Source organism: Saccostrea cucullata, unplaced genomic scaffold (genome assembly GCF_032062105.1).
Source record: "Saccostrea cucullata isolate Sc308-1 unplaced genomic scaffold, CSIRO_AGI_Scuc_v1 ctg312, whole genome shotgun sequence".
Taxonomy (NCBI): domain Eukaryota; kingdom Metazoa; phylum Mollusca; class Bivalvia; order Ostreida; family Ostreidae; genus Saccostrea; species Saccostrea cuccullata.
Window position 1 is genome coordinate 542,108 of NW_026929887.1, and position 19,919 is coordinate 562,026.

The following is a 19,919-nucleotide window of genomic DNA, read 5'->3' on the forward strand; positions in this document are numbered from 1 at the left end:
TAAATATACAAATGTGAAAAACAGGCATATAAATTGTAGGAACTTTAACATAAATTTTCATAATTTTATTCCATCACAGTGCAAATAGAAACATCTACACCTTTTTGTACTACGTACATCACTGTAGTATGTTATTGTTACACAGAGATAAAAAGCTATACTTTGACAAAGGATGAAAAAAAACTAATACTAGAATATTTCCCACATTGTTCTAAAATCTACTGAAAAGAAAAATCTACTTTCTTATGGAAAGAAAAAAGTTAAAGTATATTTGGATGACTAATTTGAAAAAAAATATATATAAAATTTAAAAAAAAAAAAACATATTTGGGAGAGAAGAGAAAGTAATCATTAGATCTTTTTTCTAATATTCACATGATGAAAACATAAACATTTACATCTAACAGATAACATATAAAAGTGTTGTATAAACATTGTTACAACAATTATCACAGGCAACATGTGCAGCTTCTGCAACATTTAATTTGCATACAGATACAGTTTTCATGTACCACCAATACTTGTAAAAAATGCAGAACATTATGCATAAAAACATTGAATATCTGGTATATATATAGGACTTTCAAAAGTTCCTCAAAGGTGAGCTCTTGGGTAAACATAATACTGATCAAGTTGTGAAAGCGACTAGTCTGTACATATCTACAAAGCATGCTTACATGTACATGTATTCAAAATATACCCTACAAATAATTTCTACATAAATTATATGTTTTATAATAAATTCAAAAAAAGTTTCAAAATAAAAATTTATTCTACAAATAAGCACAACTCCTGGATGAATTCTTCCTACTTTTGATTTGGGAGATTTTTTTCTTGTTCAAAGTTTTGTGCACTCAAATTTTATCCATAATTATTTTTGTTAAACTTTAAACTTAAAAGAGAATGATGGGGCTTTTAGGCGATAAAATTTCTCTTTTGATCATCCTTGAATACCAAAAACAAATATAAAATGGATATTGATTGATAAACCACAATTCTCACTAAAATGATTGATGATGAAGACGTGCAATTATTTCAACATTCAAGACATACCTTTCAAGTTTTCAATCTCATTCCACACAAAAGTATCATTTGAAAAAATATCCTAGAAAGCAAGGACAATTTGAATACAATACTTGAGCCATTATCCTTGTTTCTAATACAAGTGATTGATTCAAAAGTCTGGATCACCACAACATTTTGTTAATACACTAATCTGCAGTACTAATGTATATATATCATAGCGAAAGCCCATGCTATAAAAACATACATACATATATATACATGTAGCCCATGCATGTATAGAATATTTGGTAAACAAGGTCACTATGGGATGCAGTACTACTTATTAAGGTCTGACCTCTTCATCGGGGTTGGAGTTCACAGTCAAACTGGATGCAATGCTAGCTTTATCATCGTACACATTCAGTTCATCCTCATCCTTGTTACTCCTGGCAGGACTAGGACTTCTGCTGGGAGTCCTACTCCTAGGACTTCTGGGACTCTCACTACGGGATCGCCTGCTCCTACTCCCCCTGCTGCTCCTGCTGCTTCTGCTGCTAGCGCTGCTGTGCCTGCTACTTCTGCTGCTCCTGGAAGAAGAACTTCTGCTGCTGTGTCTGCTGCGGTTTCTCACCAAGTCATCAAAACTCTCCTGTCTGTTGGGATCAGAGGCTCGGCGTAAGTCTTCTGCCTGCTCGATGTACTTCTCTCCTCTTTTAATTTCTTTTTCCAGTAGCAGTATGTCTTGTTCTCTGACTGGACAGCCAGCATTGTCTAGGGCTTTCATTAATTTTAGTTTGTTGTCTTCAAATGATACAGGTTCCACTGAATCAAATCTGAAAAGAGTTTAACAATACTTAATATTTCATCTAAGGATCACCAAACAAAAGGATAAGTTAAAAAAAATTCTTCTTTTAAGAGACATCTGACAAGCATGTAAATATGTTTATGTATCACATTATTCAAAATCTCCCAAACTTACTCAGCTTTTGCAGATTCAGGCAATGCATTCCACACAATTCTATTCAATCTCCTATGAAATATAATAATATGTTTTGAAAAGATAAGCAAAATAATATTTGTGAGAAAAGGAGCAAAATTGTAACTATTATAAGGCTTAGCAAACAATTTTATTCTTGAAAAATGTTGATTGAAAACTTTGTACAGCATAATAATATAATTTAATTTTTATTAGGCAATGTATCAAATTAATTATGGAAACTTACGCTCTGTACTGGTCTACACATTTCCTCACTTTCTTTTTGTAGCCTTCTAGATCCACAGCAATAGGATTGACCAAAGTTATCTGTTGTTTTGACCTGCTAGACACATGGGCTACAGGCAATATCTATAGAAAGCATAAATTGATAATTTATCTCATGAAGGATATTTATTTGCAATAATTATTATATAATCATGACAGACTTTTACTTGTATTCAATATGATAAATAATCATTGGAATTTAAAAGTTTAAGATTTTTTTCAATATCAAAGAGTACTAAAGCAATTAACATTACTTCATCAAAGACTTTGGCCACAACATGTTTATCCAGAATGGGTACGTATTTGGTTTTGTGGGGGACCATTGTTGGTGACAGGGCGTCAAGTATGGTCAGTTTCTTGGCCACAAGTCCATTTTTACTCAGCCACATCTTGGATGACATTTCCTTGGACCTTAAGTGAGCAAGATTCAATGAAAGACAAATTAGAAATTATCTCTGTTATATCTTTAACTAAAAATTAAAAATGTTTTGCTTTAAACCCGAGTTCTTAAGTGAAAATTCTCTGATAACAGTTATAATTTATAATATTTGTGCTAACTCAAATAATTTTCCACAAATTTTTTTATTAATAAAAATAAAATTTAGAAAAAATATAAATCAATACCTAATAACTCTCTTAACCTTTTGTCGTTTAGTCTGATCTTTTTCTGCCTCTACAATAGAAAAGGGAGACAATTCAGAAGAATGCAAACATCTACAAAAGTTTTACATCCAGACCAAAGGAATTTGAAATGTTTATAATACATACAAATATACATGAGAAGTTTAGCTAAGTTTAGTTAAATTTAAGAGTGTAAATTAGCCTAATTTGACCCTATTTCCCTAAATACACTGTATTCTAGCTTTCTAGTCTCCTAAAACATACCGGTAGTTCACATAAATAAGCATCTTTTATAACCCCCTCCAATCCACCCCACCCCACCCCCAAATAACATGGCTGATTACCTAAGTTTAACTTTTTTCACATAATCATCAGTAGATTTTCCATGACAGAAATATTTATTAACTAAACATTCTTATATTACTGAGATTCTTTTACATGTTAACTTTTTTTTTAACATTAAAAAACTTGTACATGTGCTTTAAACATTCATAGAATTAACAATGTTGAACTGAACTTTAAAATTAATTATTAGCAGAGTTAATACACTCAATCACCACAGTTCATTAATCTAAATCATAACTGAGTTAATGAAACATAATAATTAATGTTCTCAAAATGTGTTATATTTGTTATAGAAAACTGAAACATATTACGGTACAACAATCATTAACTGAATGATTAACACAGAACTGTTCACAAATCATTTTAAATTTCTTAGTACTAAAGTCATAATCTAATTTTATATTCTGTAAATACATTTTACTTCAAAAGTTTCAATTTAAAGTCTTTTTATTTGTATATTTGATATATACCAGGGTACATGTTTTGTCAGCAAAGCTGTAAGTGCTTGCCAAAAATGCAATAATGTTGATACATTATGCCTGAATACATGTGTTGAATTTGAATAGCACAATACAGGCGTTCTTATTTGCTTAAAAAATAATTTATTTAATAAACATAATAAATATATCATGTATGGGATGGGAGTGAAAAGCTTAATTATAAAATTTGTGTGGATGCATTTAGGCTTTCTTACTAACTTCTCTTAATCAATAAATCGCTTGAACTTGATTTTTCCCCCAAATAAAACAGTAACATACAAATGCTTTGGAGGTTAAATGATTTTTCAATAACTAGTTGGTTAAAGCAGATTACAAACAGAATGGTTGTTATATACCATTGGGATCCACCACGTAGGGGGACATATTGAATCTCTGTAAAACTGAAGCAAAAAGCATTCATGTTATAAAATACCAGAAACAAAGAGGTAAATGACATGTATCTAGAGTACACTAACATACAACAGAATTCTGAACTGGTCTTCAACTAAGGGAGAGAATTTAAATATACCAGGTATGCGCTTCACTTTGCAAGTCGTACTCATTTGAGATTTAAGATGCACATCCACCTAAAAGGATGAGTTGAAGTTTTGACTGATTATATTCCAACTACTTTTGTTCAGACATATACATCAATCATGCTTTACAATGTAAAGAATTAAAATCCATAAAGAGTGATTTCTCATCTTCATTAACTCTGAAAGTCATAAATGATAAAAAAAGATAGGGTTAACTTTTGCAGAACTTAAAGCAGAGATGATCAAAGCATCAAGCAAGCATTATTTTCATAGAAATGTATTTTTTTAAATCTGAAAAGTCATGAGAGAAGAGGAGTAGAAATCATGTAATTCAGACACCAGTTGCCCAAGCATATTCGAAGAAAGATCCATGAGACTAATTTTAATTGTAAAAATGTCTATCAGGTATTTAGGTAGCATTGTGGTTAGAATGAATTTTACTAAGGTCAAGTGTTCTTAAGGTGTAATCGCATGATCTTTTAAAGATATCACTAAAGAAAGAACTTTCATTTCTATTTATATATTTAATCCCCGCAATGTCAGATTAATTGAAACCATGTATTCAGGTCTATAGCTATATCAACAACTAGTCAATATGCAGTATAAATGCTACTTGAAATTGAGGGTTTTATATTAAAATTTTAACACACCCTCCCCAAGAAAACAAGATTGAGGTGCATCAGACTCTGGGATTTGTTCCTACAGAGAGGTGAAAATTTTCAATATTACCTTTAACAACTGTTTTTCAAAACAAATAAATTTCAACCAATTGTACACGAAAGTACATTAGGCATTTTTCCGTATTCTTTCATTGAACTTATTTGTTTGATTCATAGTATTGCACAAATATTACCAGTACATGTAAACTTGTGACATATATATGAATGCACTGACATTATGAGGATCAACATTTCCCATAGAATTCAAAAAGAATCATGAAATGAATATCTACATAAATATTATACCTATGGCCAATTGTCTTTGTTTCTCAGCTTGCTTTTCAAACAAGGCTCTGGTTTCTGGCAAAAGCCATTCGTTGGGTGAAAAACGTCCACTGCTGTTCAAAGTGCGTAGCATGCTGGTTTTAGTGTGACCTAACATAATTAAATAAATATAATCAATTCAAAATAAAGGCTCAAACAAAATGGAATTAAAATTGTGATAAAAAGTGTTTAAATAATTTCCTTTTCATACAGGTACATGCATGCACACAATACATGTAAAAAGTATTATACAGTAAGCATAATGTCCTAAATTGCTGTCCCAGGTACTATGTCATGTGATATAATTTTAATATTTAACACATGCATACAAATGTAAAATGGAACATGCCTTATGACATTAATGTAAAAGGAGTGTGTGTATGTATTTTCATCTCTTATAACAAAATCTTGCAAAATTGTACACAATTTTTATGAATTATTTAGGATCATTTTACTGCATGTAAAAGTGTGCGTCAGACTCAGAGGTTTCCATCTCATAATCAGAAATTGTATTTAGCTTTCTGTTATAAATTGTATCACTGCATACTACATATACATGTGTTATTTTACATTAAACTTTTTTCTCAGACTCCAGCTTCACCCCATCTTCGCTAGCCCATGCTTTTCGGTCGGACTCCACACCGGAACCCTTGGTTAGCGGAGATGACTTCATCCAATTTAACAAATTTAAAATCAATTAAAAAAAAATCATTCTGAGGCATTTCACTCTGGTTAATATTGTTTTCAAACACACCACATGCAGAAATGACTTTTAAAACACATGCAATATAAATTTTTCACTGTTTGATTACGTTTTAATACTGGTAAAATCACAAGAAAATGTTAAAACTAAGCTGTGAGTTACAAAAGCTTTGTTCTAAAACTGGAAAGGGAGTAAAATGTATGAACAAATATATAAATACAGAATGGTTACATAAGTGTATGACATACCAATATGACGGTTCATTTTTCTTTTATAAACTGTGAATTTGAAAATAACTCTTACATATCTGGCTGTGAGTAAATTTAACTTTGAATGCAAATTTGATATCACAAAATTTTGAAAGAACATATGCAAGTATAAATATTGAAATTTAGTGCGATTTAAATTTCCATTAACCTTCTTGTTCTGAAATATTACTGAATTAGGCAGATAACAGAAGTTATGACAGTGCAAGCATTGAGCAGCTGATACCTGATCTTAAATGTCTTATAGACAGCTGATTTTCATCTGCACAAAATGTTATCAGCATTACTTTCAACATTACTAAATAAGGTGACGTTACCAGAATGACTTATATTTTCTATTTTAGATGATGAAATACTCTAAAACTAATAATTTAAAGTTGCTGATTTTTTTTGTACAGGAGAGTAAAAATGAACTTTACAATTTAAAGAAAAAGGTGAAAAAAGTTTGCAGGTGAAATAATTTGTAAAGGTACACAAATTTAATGTATAATAATCAGTGCACATACTTTTAGCAGTGAAATTAACATATATGAAGAGAACAAACCATATACAGGTTTATAGACTCACTGGCACTGAGAGCATTTCTGGAGGATGCTGACTTGGAACTCTGGGGTCTAGCAGACCGGACTCTGGCAGTCTGTGGTCGCCCAGAGGAGGGGGTAGGGTGAAGATCTGAGGGCTCTGAATGTCTAGCAGTTTTAGGAGGAGTAGGAGTGTGCCTGAGGGACTGGACCGGAGGGGCACTCTTTGGTCTGGGGGGAGGAGAGGGGGATCTGTACAGGTCTTTGGTGTCCAGTGGAGGGACTGCTGAGTTTCTGTCAGTGTTGGATAGCACATGATCTCTGTCAATGTAACAATATCACATTTCTTTAACTTCAGAATTTATAATATAAAACTGCTGTGGAATATGTCATTGGAATATGTCATTATATACTCAATCAAATGATTTAAATGAATTTTTATTTCTATATTTATCAAGATACATGTATATATAAAAGAGGTGTGTTTTTATACGAGAAGACAGTATTTCAGTACCTGCTGCATTTTTTCATCTCGGATACTTCCTTTTTGTAAGACAGATTGGAACATTCATCTCTCAGTTCCTCCACCTTGTCTAAGGCCTCTAGTCCTCTCTGGATCTCCTCTTTGATATGGCGGATATCTTCACTCTGTAAGATTTACATTATTGATCAACACTTTTTATCAACTGAAGACTATATATTATTTATTCTTTAATCTTTATGATAAATGCAATATACAAGTGATTACCATCAGTGAGAGAATATGCAGAGCTTATTACATGTATCAACCATGCACAAGTGTTTCTTAAAATGAAAAACTTGGTTAATACCTATTTAAAGATTTTAAGGGAAATAACTCTGACAATTTATACATCTTCATTCTCAAAGTCTACCAATACATAGTTGCTGGATTACCTCCCATGACTCTGGCTGGTCTGGGTCCTTGCCTTTCTCTGAGAAGTAATGATAACGTCCTCCTGTGGCTTTAGCAAGGTCAAACAAGAACTCATTTGCCTCTTTATCATTACAGTTAAAGGATATAGCATGGACAGGAACAGAGTGATGCATCTGAACTTGAGCAATGATGGATTTAGGTGGCTATAACAGAAGATAGGCATGCATTAATGAATCAGACCTGTATGCAAAATATTCAGTGCAATTTTCAGTGTGGATATGAATAAATTTCTCCAATAACATCAACATTTTTTACAGTTGAATGAAGCTTATATTTTCAGAAAATGACTTCAACAATACCTGGTCTGGCCTTCCGTCAGTGAGCAGGTATATAGCCTGAGTGCCAGGGTCAGACAAAGCATGCTGTAGAGCAGCATAAGTATTAGTGGAACCCCAGCATGACAAACCCTGGATCCACTTCCATGCTCCCTTAAGACTCAGCTCTGATATATCCACCAAGCGATTCTGCCAGGCCGTGGCTTTAGAGTTGTAGGAAATCAGATTAAACTTCTTCTTGTGTCGTATTTGTTCCTATAGAGAGATGATTGATAGGTAAACTGTTTGTATCAGTACAAAAGATTGTATTAGTATAATAATTTATCATTACCGTATATACTCGCCTATAAGTCGGTATTTTGGGAGTTAATCTCTGGTCCAAAACTCTGTGTCCGACTTATAGGCGAGCTATAAAAAGAATGGATTTATATGCGGTCAGTCCATCTGAAATATAAGCTTATTAAATACAACCGTCTTACAGGCGAGTATATATGGTATATACCCCCTTATAACTATCTAATTATAACAGAGTTAAACTTTAAAGATCAATTGTAATATATTTATCCATAAAACAAAGCCTTTTAATGCGCAAGAAAAAAATGTCATGTTTCTGTGTACTACACTGTACGTCATCAGTTTCAGAGAGTGGTGATATGGATTGAGAAAACCACAGTGTGGTGATCCAGAAAGATTTGGATCACGGCATCACGTGATTGCGTAAAATCAACAGTAAAATTGAGTGATACACATCAGGTACAGTATATAAAAAATGTACCTACAAAAGGTTTATATTATATATTTCAGGCTACTTTACATGACACAACTTTTCTAGCACACATGCTGTAACGATGAATGTAAGTATACAAGTATCAGAACCACATTTTTAAGGGGCATATTATTTTTAGAATCTTCTATTTACCTGCATAAGAAGGAAGAGTTTATCCTTGAGATATTGAATGCTGGGTAACATGGATGCCGAGGTGTCTATAAGGATATAAATCTGATCTTCTATCACAGTTCCAAACAGAGCTCTGCTTCCCTTGTTCAGCCAGTCAATTCTACAGGAAAATGGAGGAATATACAGCTTAACAGTGCAGTATACATGTACTTGTGTTCAATACCTGGACATCCAGGGGGCACAAAATATTATCATACCCAATTAAATGATAAAGCCAGTGAAAATTATCAAAATATTCACTCTGTTATTATGTACCTTTGATGAAAAGAGTTTAGGGCAACAGTCATCCTTCTTTCATATTCTCTGTGAAGTTCTGGTGTGACTTGAACATGAACCACTCTGCCATCTTTCCACTTTACAATGGGGAATCTATCACAGTATCTAGCATTCACTAGCTTGGTATGTTTTATCTGTAAAATTGATACAACTGTACAATATTCATCAGTACATAAAATTACATATACTTCAGATAAATAGGTCATTTAATTCTTTTTAAATATCCAATATGTTATAACTTTATTTTCAGATAATTTTTTTTAGTGAAAAGACATGTCTTTCATCAATTTAAATGCAAAATCAAAAATCATATCTTATATTGAAGATAATTTTATTTGGGTATAAATTTGAATTGAAGATTTATGAATTCTAAATCCTACCATCATGTGTCACATGTTCATTTTTTTAAAATTCAAATTAATAAAAATTTTGTAAAGTTCATTGTACATTTTTATAAAATAACTTACAGCATCAGTTTGAGTATTTTCCCCTGGTTTCATATTGATATCCACAGCTCCATCCTGGTGTTTGAAAGCTACAGATGCCAACACATCAAACAGTTCCAGTCTCCGAGCACTCAGTCCATACCTCTTCAGCCATTCTTTTGTTCCCATATATTGTTCTTCAACATTTTCGCAGTCCCACTTACTGATTTTGGACTCTAAAACATAAAAGTTAATGCAGTACCTTCATTGCCTAAATGTATTTGGAGAATTTTACGGAAAATTGGTCTAGGCATGCTATACATAATTAATAGTTCTTGCTGAACTTAAATTACAAATTGGGCACTTTGTCTAAATAAGGTACTGTATGTGTACTTTAAAAAGCGGGCTTCATATTTTAGTGGCTTTGGCATGGATAAGAATGCGCTAATTAAAGAATATACTGCTAAGAAATCATTCACTAATTAATACAAGGCACGGAAAGAAGTCAAGCCACGAAATACCAAATTCGGCCTAGTCACCAAAATAAATGAAACTTTCTCAAATAAAACTCAAAGATTTGTAGGTAATTCATGAATATGCCAACAACTCCATACCCCTTGATTGCACTAAATTTTGAATACGCTTATTTATGTACACGTACAGTATTTCATCTTGTCCGTTGTATTGGACGTTGATACATTTTTGTTATAATTATATCTAATGCCTCCATGCTTACACACCATGATACACTTTTGAGAAAAAATGGTAAATATATGTTTACTTTACACATTGCATTTAATTAAAAATCTTTAGATATGACAGACACTGTTATAATCTTCCTTGCCTAGGTGCTAATTAAACTTCAGACAAATACACTTCTAAGAATAATTATATGGAATTGCCATTAGAGAACAATATTGAAAGATGTGCATCTACTACCATGTGATGTATGTAAAATTTGTACAGTGATCGACATTTCAAATACTGAATAACATGAAAGGCTGGATGGTGCAAAATATTTCTACATTATGTACTATAAAACTTTTTAAAAATTTTTTACTTCAGAACTGTCTCATAATTCATGCAAAAAAGAATCTGAAAATATATTTTTCATGCAAACAACAGAAAAGGCAGAAGATGGTGTGAAGTTTGCGAATTTTACATGTGTAACAACCTCTTTCGATTTTTTCTCGAGGTACATATGACCTCGCATTCCAAGGTCCTGTAAATTTTTAAGGATATATATGTTTAATTAAACTTTTATACACAAACAAATCAAATAATCACAAAGAATTATGAAGTCTATTGTTTTATGCAAACAAATGACGATCATGCAATCTCATATGATATAATATTTTGGGGGTTTTTTTTAACATCTTATTCATCAATTCCAAGTCAAAATGATAACTTTCAAAATAAATGATGTCCACTGAAACATGGCTGAAATATTGCCAACTCAGCGTTAAACAACAAACAATCAAAATAAATAACAAACTTTTAGCATTCAGTTCATAAAGATGCAATCCATGTATATTTAGAAAAAATAATCACTATGCATATGAAACAAAAATGGAATGAAAATTAAATTGTCTTCAAATTGACTTGCATTCACTTCATTTTAAAAACATGCTAGTTATGTGCATGACCAAATGCAAACCCTGAAATTTTTCTTCTAATTAAAGTATAAAAAATTGGATTCAGCACTCATCATATGTACAAAAAAAATTTCCAATGCAGAATTAATTGTTCTTATACTCAGTACTTTAATTTGATTTGAATCTTGACAACACAAGTCTATGAAAGATTTTTACCAATTTGAATCTTTGGCTCAGGGACAGTTTCTGTGAGGGCTTGTATCTGTGAACGGACATTTCTGGCCTCCTCCAATTCCTCAAAAATCAGCATCACATCCTCCCTCATCCCTGCCCCAGGAGGAACACCCCCAAAAGTTTTCTTCTTCAGCACAATGTTGGCTTTATTTGTTTTAGGATCTAAAGGCTGTCCTTCATATGCATCCATTTCCATGATGACTGCATATGCATGGAATCTGAAAGGACATCAATCAAATGCAAAATCTAAAATGCAGGAACTTGAGATACATGATTCATATATTTTTTCAAATGTTTCTTTTTCATCTGGAGATTAGGTCTGAATTTCATTGCATACTTTGATCCAATTCCTCTGGCAAATTCCCGCAGAAACCTAACAATATCTGAGGATTCACAATTATAGGACACCAGATGTAGAGGAATCTTCCTTGGACAAGCTTGCACCTGTAAAAGAAAAATGCATTCCTCATTCATATAGACCCATAATTTCATGCACAAAATATGTTTGCTTCATTGCAACCTTCTGTTGGTATTTGTTTTCGTTAACGCTAAAGTTATAAATGTTACAATCTGGACAACCATCCATAATATATGAAGTTTGCATCCCTTACCTTTTCTTTTAATATTTCCTTGCAGGAGTCAATGGAATTGCCCTCTGTGAACAAATATACTGCTTCATTCTATAATAAAAAATACAAATTAAGTCAAATGGTACTTAATATCATCATCGAATTTTTTTTAAAGAAAACCATGGTTCACTACATGAAATGGCAACCTACATGTTGATCCATCATGGCTTTAAGCACGGCCTCGGCAGTGGCTGTTTTGGATACGGAGGCGAGTCTGTCCAAGTCCCACAACCAATCAACAGCCCCCTGTATTGTATCATGGGTCACAGGGACACATTCTGGATGATACAACTGCATATCATCTGCTGACCTACAATAAAAGGTGTCTTTCTCTTTTTAAGGATAAAAAATCATAAAAATGTTGAAAATAAGCAAATGACAGATGAAAACAACTGTTGGGTGCAATTATAAATAAATACATTACTTAAGTTAAGAATATCTTTCATGTGAAGTGGTAAATTTCCCATTTTAAAAAGTGAGTTATCTCCCCTCAAAATCGGAACTCTTTTACACTAGCATAACTTCCGCGGACTACACGTTACCATAATCCAACAAAATAGTGATCAACTTACATGCTGCATTAAAAATTTTAAAAGAAGGAAACGGTTTGCAATTTTTTTTCTAGATAATAAGCGATTTTATAAAGGGTTTGTTGCCCCCCCCTTTCTAGAGAGCCATACGAATTAGCCAGGCACGTAGCATCGACTTTAAAAGTGTGTTGGGGGGGGGGGGGCCAAAAAAATATGTTTTTTCTTACCTGGAAAAGTTGACAAGCAAAGAAAAACTTTGCCCAAAGTCGAAAAGCTACTTATTTCAGTACCAGTTCCTTGGCATACAATACTACATTTCCCTTATATAACTTTACCGTAGTATAAACTGTGTGTGTGTTGAGGGGAGGGGGGGCAACCTGTCTTTCAATGAACATTTTCAATAGAAAAAGTAAAACATGAAAAACACTTGAGAAAAGAATGTTTTCCGTTAATTAACTAGAAAAACGCTAGGAAATTATTGTATCAATTTCGTGTTTCTGCTGTCAATTCTCTAATCTAAAACAAAATGTGTATTTTACTCGGGAATATGCATGTACATATGCTTAGATCCTGCACTAAAACTGTGATTAAATGCAGCTCAGACTTTATACGACATATGTAACACGAATTCAGGTCGATGCTATTTTAATTAGTCTTTCTTCGTTACATGAGCACATGAGATTAAATTATTCATTTAGAATTCCATTCAAAGTTTTAATACTATACATGCAGTGAATCAATTATTTTACAAATAAAAAATTCTGGAAACACGGTTAATTCAAATGAAATAGGCCTTTAATTGTCACCAAATGTGTTCTTGTAAGTAAAAGTTCTATTTAGACGTACAATCGAGCAAAAACTCAGTTTCTTGGCATCGGTCGCGGAAGACGAACTACTGTTGTGTATGCAGCAATTTCAGGGGTAAAACTGTAGATGGACATGTCATCAGTCTCCAAAAATTTCCTAGAGATGCAGAGAAGAAAATATGGCTGCAGCAGGCTAGATTAATTCGTAAAAACTAAAAATTCTTATATTTGTTCTGCACATTTTGTAAATAATGATGATCCGTCTAAAGAACATCCAGTACCGAAAATCTGTTTTTTTTTTTTTTTTTTTTTTTTTTAAAAATAGGCCTATTCGAATATGCATCAGCATGTTATCAGTAATTTGTTTCTTTTCTTTTTCTTTTTTTTTAAGAGGGGGGGGGGGGGGGGGGGGGCTCACACAGCGCCTTATTATACAACAATACAGTTTAATACAAATCCAGAAAGAGACAATGAGTGGGCAATTTAAAAAAAATACAAATCAGTTAAGATTTCTTTTTATTCACAAACGCAATAACATTTTTCCATATGACAGAGGCTTTACACCATGAACATGTTTACATCAAGAACGTCCGCGGAAGTGACTTTATTTATAGCGCATGCGTATTAATCACAGTAAAAGAGTTCCCTTCAGGGGAAATAACTCACCTTTTGAAAATGGGGAATAATAAAAAACATAGTTCTCTCTTCCACGCATATTACCCACCTAATAAGATTAAACTTGGAAATTTGTGTTAATTGTTCATAAATGACAGTTTCTAGGGCTATTCTGTACTGGTCAAACTGCTGGGGAGACATATTGCGGATGTCTAGGACTATAGTGATGGCTTTCTCTTCTATGACTCCAAATAACCGTCTACTCTCTGTAGTCAGCCATTCCAGTCTCCTGTTAAATAAGTTGATGGCCTGGGTTAACCTTCCCTCTATCTGTTTTAACATTTCTCTTCCACATGTTATCTAAAAAAAATGGACATCTCAATTATTGATTACAAAATACATTCAGTCAGATTACTAAATAAACTATTATGTAATGTACCTAAGTGAGCTCATAAATTATACACAAACTGCATTTTTTGAAAGTGCTCCTAAACAATTTTCTAATTGTGACTTTAAATTTGCAAAAAAAATGACCTAGAGTGGCATGACTCATTATCTCAAGTTTCCTTTTTATAGAAAAAAAATCAACTATACATGTAGAGTTCCAAGGATTCTCCATTTCTGTTACATCTCAGCAATATAAACAAGGCGATTCCTATACCAACCCCCACACCCTCAAACTTTAGAAAATCAATAACTGTGAAATTCTGATTGTTTTTTAAGGTACTGCATTAAAGCAGTAAGAAATTAGACCTGCACGGTTTTATAAATGGGATTGATAATTTAGAAAACGTTCATCATTAGTATAACAAAAGTAATATAAGAAGCATAATTACATTGAATGTTTTCCCTTCTCCTGGATGAAACAATGTGCTGAATAGTCCTGTTCCATATCGTGATGAAATTGGTCTTTTGAGAACTCTGTCAAAATCTGAAGAATTCAACAGAAAGCATATATATATGATCCGAGTGGGAATTCATTATAAGTGTTTCCTGTTTTACTATAATAATTGTTTTTACTAATCTTTGTATTGTGGACACAATTTCATGAGTACCATTTTGATCATGAATTTATGAGCTAGTCTATAGAGAAGCTTGCTGAAACTCTTGACACCAAAATTATTGTCAGATATGTATAAACAAGACTGCGCCTTTTGAACTTTCCTTTTCATACTATCATAACTATGTATTGTGTTATTAGGAATTACTGTTCCTAAAAAATTAATTTGTTTGGGATAGTAATCCACTTCATGTTAAATCAAAATTTTATTCTGATATGGAACTTCAAAACATATTTCAAAAAATTATTTACAGTTTAATGTAAAATTTCAAGATGCACAATCAATCTTTTTTAAACTAGCCTCTACAATACTGTTAAGAAAAAAAAATCAATCTTCCTGATCTTTTTGAAATTGAATGACCCTTTTCATATACATGTACTACACAATTACATCTAATTAAAGTATCAATACAAATATTTGCATGGTTCTGGTAAATATTGAATGAAAGGTATTGTGTTTCCCCCAAAAAATCAATTCATTTGTTAGCTCAGACTATAGACTTGCAATTGGTGATGTGAAAATGCATTTGCTTTTTCCATCTATAGATGGAAACTTAAGATAGCCCAAATGAAAAGTCTGTAAATTTGAAATTGCAGCTATAACCCTGAATTTTTCATTAGCTTTATAGACACCTGAGTCAGGATTAAGACTTGACATTTATTGTCCTAAACATCTGCAGAACACTCCATGAATAAATGATAAGCTATTAAAATATGAATTATTGAACATATACCATCACTATGTTTGAATCCGATAACAGGTAAAATCTGGAAGAAGGTCAGGCGGTTTTTCTTCAGGCCGTAATTCTGCAGCCACTTCTTGGAGGAGATAAGGGATCGGACGTCCAGCTCCCAGTCCTTGGCCTGCGTCTTTTTGGCGCTGACCTCTGGGTTATAGCCATCCTCTGACGCACTGACCACCACATTCTCTATGGCAGGGGTTTTGTCCAGGTGACGGATGTCAAAGGTCACATCTATACAACATTAAAGTTTATAGATTAACAATTGTAATTTGTTCAATTTTCATGATTGTTCTCTCTGAAAAAGTAAGCAATTTCATAAATTATTTTTTGGGGGGGGGGGGGAATGGGGAATTAAACTTTAACATTGAAAAATACAGTCCAATCTTGTTATCTTGAATTGATGGGATTGGGTAAAAACTTCAAGATATCTGATGATTCAAGATATGTAGGGTAAAATGCTTAAAGAATAAGTGGTCGCATGGGGCTTTCAAATTACTTTGACATATCATGGCATGGTATTCAGGATATCGTTCGAGATACCGAAGTTCAACCATATATAGGAAAATTCTTCTCAAAAATCATTTTGACAAATAAACTGAAACTCAATCACAAGCTTCCTAAGGTAGACTAAGTGTAGATTCTAAATTTTACAAATTAAGACCCCGAGGGGTAGATTTGGGCCACAATTAAGGAAATTAGACTTTTTACACTGAAACATAAAAGACAAATTTTAAAATCTTTTTCTCAAAAACACAGGGGCCAGAAAATCTGAAGGTATACAGTCTAAATTCTAAATTGTTCAAATCATAACATTTGGGGTATTATAGTTTTGAAAAGGGAAAAGTCTGGTGAAGAACATCCGGGTCCAAAGATAACCCAGGAGAGTGTTGTGAACCATGAATCTTTTATTTTATAGTTTAAAAAGTGCAAACAGTCCCACATACATGTATGACTTACAACCCAATATGTGGCATGTAACTTACTCAGATAACTTTAGTAACTTTAATAGATGTCAATAGCAATGTTTTAAGGGAAATGATTAAAAGAAAACATTGTGTAATGTAAAAGAAAAACATACAGAACTTAGAATAACATATCATGCTCATACTGATTAAGGATCTAGTTTCCCTTTTAAATTTTCCTATTGCTCTGCAAAGACTGAAAGGGCTTATTTGAACAGTCTTACTTGTCAATATTTTATGGTAAATAATCTTTTTAACCAAGCTTATCCGAAAATCAAACACAGTTAAAGTTGTTCTAGACATAATAATTGGTATACTATTGAGGGAACTCTTTACGTTTTTAATGCACAAATTGAAGTTATAAGGCAGCTAGAGAATGAAAGGAAAAAAAACAGTCACTAAAGAACACTCTGTTTCCTTGACCAAACAATGCAAATATTAATCATTTTACTGATTGTCTGCTCTTTGTCAGAATAGGACTGAGAACATGATCACAGAACGACATGAGAAAAACCCTATCCAGCACCATACATATCATATTAATTAAGCAATCTCCTAGTTTATGTATTTGTATTTTTGTGAGTATCGTGAAATGATGAACCTGTTCATACAGTTAAGTCCTGTTTAAACAACTCTCTGATTAATGGGTAAATTATGTACAGTCCATGCTGCTTGACAAAGAGAGTTTATCAAACTGTTGATACAATGTTTGGTTACTACGTATAGGGGGTAATGGATTTCTAATTCATCCAAAAAAGCCTTTCACTGTGGAAGGACATGCATTAAATGGACTTTGTTGGTTATATAGACAAGATTATCATCAATCAAATATGCCATATATATTTATTACTTACATAGTTAAAGATAGTCATCGCTTAACAGAATACACTTGCTATATTACCATTACATATTGTGATACTTAACAGTGCGTAAAATTTTCATGATATCTTGTGAAAGGTACTACGTACGTAACTTCTTCAAAGATAAAATTAATGACACTTTTTAAGAATTCATATCAGTGCATCAATTGACAACTATACATGTTTTCTTCAAATGAATTTGCAATGTCCTGCAGGAAATCTTTAGTTATAATAAAATGTCAGTCTGAGAATGAGATATATGAAATTGATGTCAATATGCTATGTGAATCTTTTCCTACCTGTTGAGATAAAAGAAATTTACCTGAGGCTCTGATTAGTCATTCAGATCAATATTTCACAAGAAAAGACAAACAGGAACATTATCCTCCCTAACACCGATAAAGAAATTCGGCCTTAAATATGCTTTAAAACTCAGCACCATAAGTCTATTGAATAGCTCGCTCCATGCTGTAGTGGATTAGGATTAAATTTAATACAGTCAATGCACTTCCTTAGAATATTTATGACTGCATGCAGCTAAACACTTTTTACTATTTTCAGTAACTTAGACAACATCAAATCCTAAGTGCACATGTATTTAATCTTTGGGACTTCTGAGTAGATTTAGCAATGCATTTTGATAATACTCTCACTACAGAGTGTCAAGATTTGATATTTTATTAATTTTACCAATTTCTTTGTGATTTTAACATTCATTTTTGTGAATATAATTGACGTTTGTGTGTTGGAATTAAAACTTTAAACACACATGGCACATGCAGCAAATTCAGTTACAATGTACTTTTGTACACAGTTCCAGAATTGTTATTTAGTAATTGTTAATTATCTATTTTTGGGGGTAGCTAAATTACATTTACTTTGTTATTGCCATTTATAAAAACTTAATTATTATCATGAGCATTGATATGTATTAGAAATGTAATTAATGCTTAATGTCAAGTTTTGGCCTAATATGCAAGTATATCATAATTAATTGATTTACCTGGGTATATTAAAAAGAATAATTTTTTTAGACCAGACCAGTTTTCTTAAGTATGTTATATTAATATAACATTCATTGTACAGTGTGTTACAGTGATCATGCACAAATACATAATTATATGGTATATATTAAATCTATATGATAACTCATATTGATATAAATTATGTTAACATACAACCTCCTTGCACTGCATGCACCATCTTGAATAATCAAATTTACAAAATAAACAAAGCACTATTCAGGACACCCAACTGTGCTAATTGTTAAGATATCTTATTAACCATCAAAAGCTAAAGATTTAATTGCTGTTCAATGTCACAAGTGTTTCTGGTTCGTTTGATTTCAATTAAGCCAATATTTTCATTCTTACAACAGTACAGTTAAATATTAAATGGCAATATATTTATCATGTAATTATAACTGAATCTCAAATGCTGAGATTTTACATGCTGTCCACACATACAAGGAACATGCAAACTAAATCAGTCTTATTAATTCTCAGTATCATATACATACATATAAAGTATGAGATATAAAATAAGCATGCATGTCTTACCTGATTTGCCTAATGAAATGAAATCAATCAAGCATTTACCATGAATTACTTATACAATATACAATTTATGCCCCATCACTACAGATGAATGGAAATAATTTGTAAATGATAATAAAAAAAATGTTTAATATTAGATGCTATCTGTATATCACTAGAAGTATGTAATGCACAGTAAACAAACCAAACTCCAGTAATTATAAAGCCTATCTCAAATTTACAATAAATCTAACACAACATGGCAAAAATCTTACTCTGGGAATAGGCGTTCTTTTTATATGGATCAATTGCCAGTAACTTCGATGGCGAAGTATTCTTTCTGCTTTCATAAACCATATTCACAGTAAGTCCTTATTAAAAGTCATTTAGTCGCTATTCATTTGTATGATCCTTTGTTTTAGCCTATATTTCGGCCTTTGTTATCCGGAAGCTTAATGTGAATTTATCCCTCTTGCCACCTGCCAACACAGGGTAACATCTTCCATCTTGTTTACAACAGTTGCCCGGCATTCGGAATACCTTGGGTAATTTCTTTAGCGCCAACGGAATAGCAGAGGGCTATGTACAGTCTTGAGATATTCCGAAAAAGAATTTATTGAATTTAAAAAAAAAAAAAAAGATTAATCTGTTTTTTTTTTATATTAATATAAACTTTTGAATTGTTAGGCCATTTTTTTTTTATGAAATAGGATAACCGATGTCAAGTGATATTGTGAAATA

General features: G+C 32.3%; 1 protein-coding gene across 4 annotated transcripts in view; it reads right to left on the reverse strand.

Moving 5' to 3' along the window:
- The window catches only part of LOC134282418 (von Willebrand factor A domain-containing protein 3B-like), a 33,899-nt gene extending 14,157 nt beyond the window's left edge, over nucleotides 1-19,742 (reverse strand). Inside the window, exons 1-24 of one of the 4 annotated variants that reach the window (XM_062764818.1) lie at nucleotides 19,454-19,742; nucleotides 15,813-16,052; nucleotides 14,855-14,949; nucleotides 14,128-14,378; nucleotides 12,218-12,377; nucleotides 12,050-12,118; nucleotides 11,776-11,882; nucleotides 11,421-11,656; nucleotides 9,652-9,845; nucleotides 9,164-9,318; nucleotides 8,870-9,008; nucleotides 7,975-8,205; nucleotides 7,636-7,818; nucleotides 7,235-7,368; nucleotides 6,767-7,041; nucleotides 6,426-6,461; nucleotides 6,182-6,211; nucleotides 5,213-5,341; nucleotides 4,068-4,112; nucleotides 2,891-2,939; nucleotides 2,521-2,677; nucleotides 2,229-2,350; nucleotides 1,985-2,035; nucleotides 1,361-1,838 (exon numbers count right to left, since the gene is read on the reverse strand). In XM_062764818.1, the coding sequence (XP_062620802.1) occupies nucleotides 1,361-1,838; nucleotides 1,985-2,035; nucleotides 2,229-2,350; nucleotides 2,521-2,677; nucleotides 2,891-2,939; nucleotides 4,068-4,112; nucleotides 5,213-5,341; nucleotides 6,182-6,211; nucleotides 6,426-6,461; nucleotides 6,767-7,041; nucleotides 7,235-7,368; nucleotides 7,636-7,818; nucleotides 7,975-8,205; nucleotides 8,870-9,008; nucleotides 9,164-9,318; nucleotides 9,652-9,845; nucleotides 11,421-11,656; nucleotides 11,776-11,882; nucleotides 12,050-12,118; nucleotides 12,218-12,377; nucleotides 14,128-14,378; nucleotides 14,855-14,949; nucleotides 15,813-16,052; nucleotides 19,454-19,535 (3,648 nt within the window). In that variant the 5' untranslated portion in view covers nucleotides 19,536-19,742. The remainder of the gene's footprint in view (nucleotides 1-1,360; nucleotides 1,839-1,984; nucleotides 2,036-2,228; nucleotides 2,351-2,520; nucleotides 2,678-2,890; nucleotides 2,940-4,067; nucleotides 4,113-5,212; nucleotides 5,342-6,181; nucleotides 6,212-6,425; nucleotides 6,462-6,766; nucleotides 7,042-7,234; nucleotides 7,369-7,635; nucleotides 7,819-7,974; nucleotides 8,206-8,869; nucleotides 9,009-9,163; nucleotides 9,319-9,651; nucleotides 9,846-11,420; nucleotides 11,657-11,775; nucleotides 11,883-12,049; nucleotides 12,119-12,217; nucleotides 12,378-14,127; nucleotides 14,379-14,854; nucleotides 14,950-15,812; nucleotides 16,053-19,453) is intronic. The other 3 variants (XM_062764819.1, XM_062764820.1, XM_062764821.1) reach the window with 3 other exon arrangements.
- Between the last annotated feature and the right edge of the window lie 177 nt (nucleotides 19,743-19,919).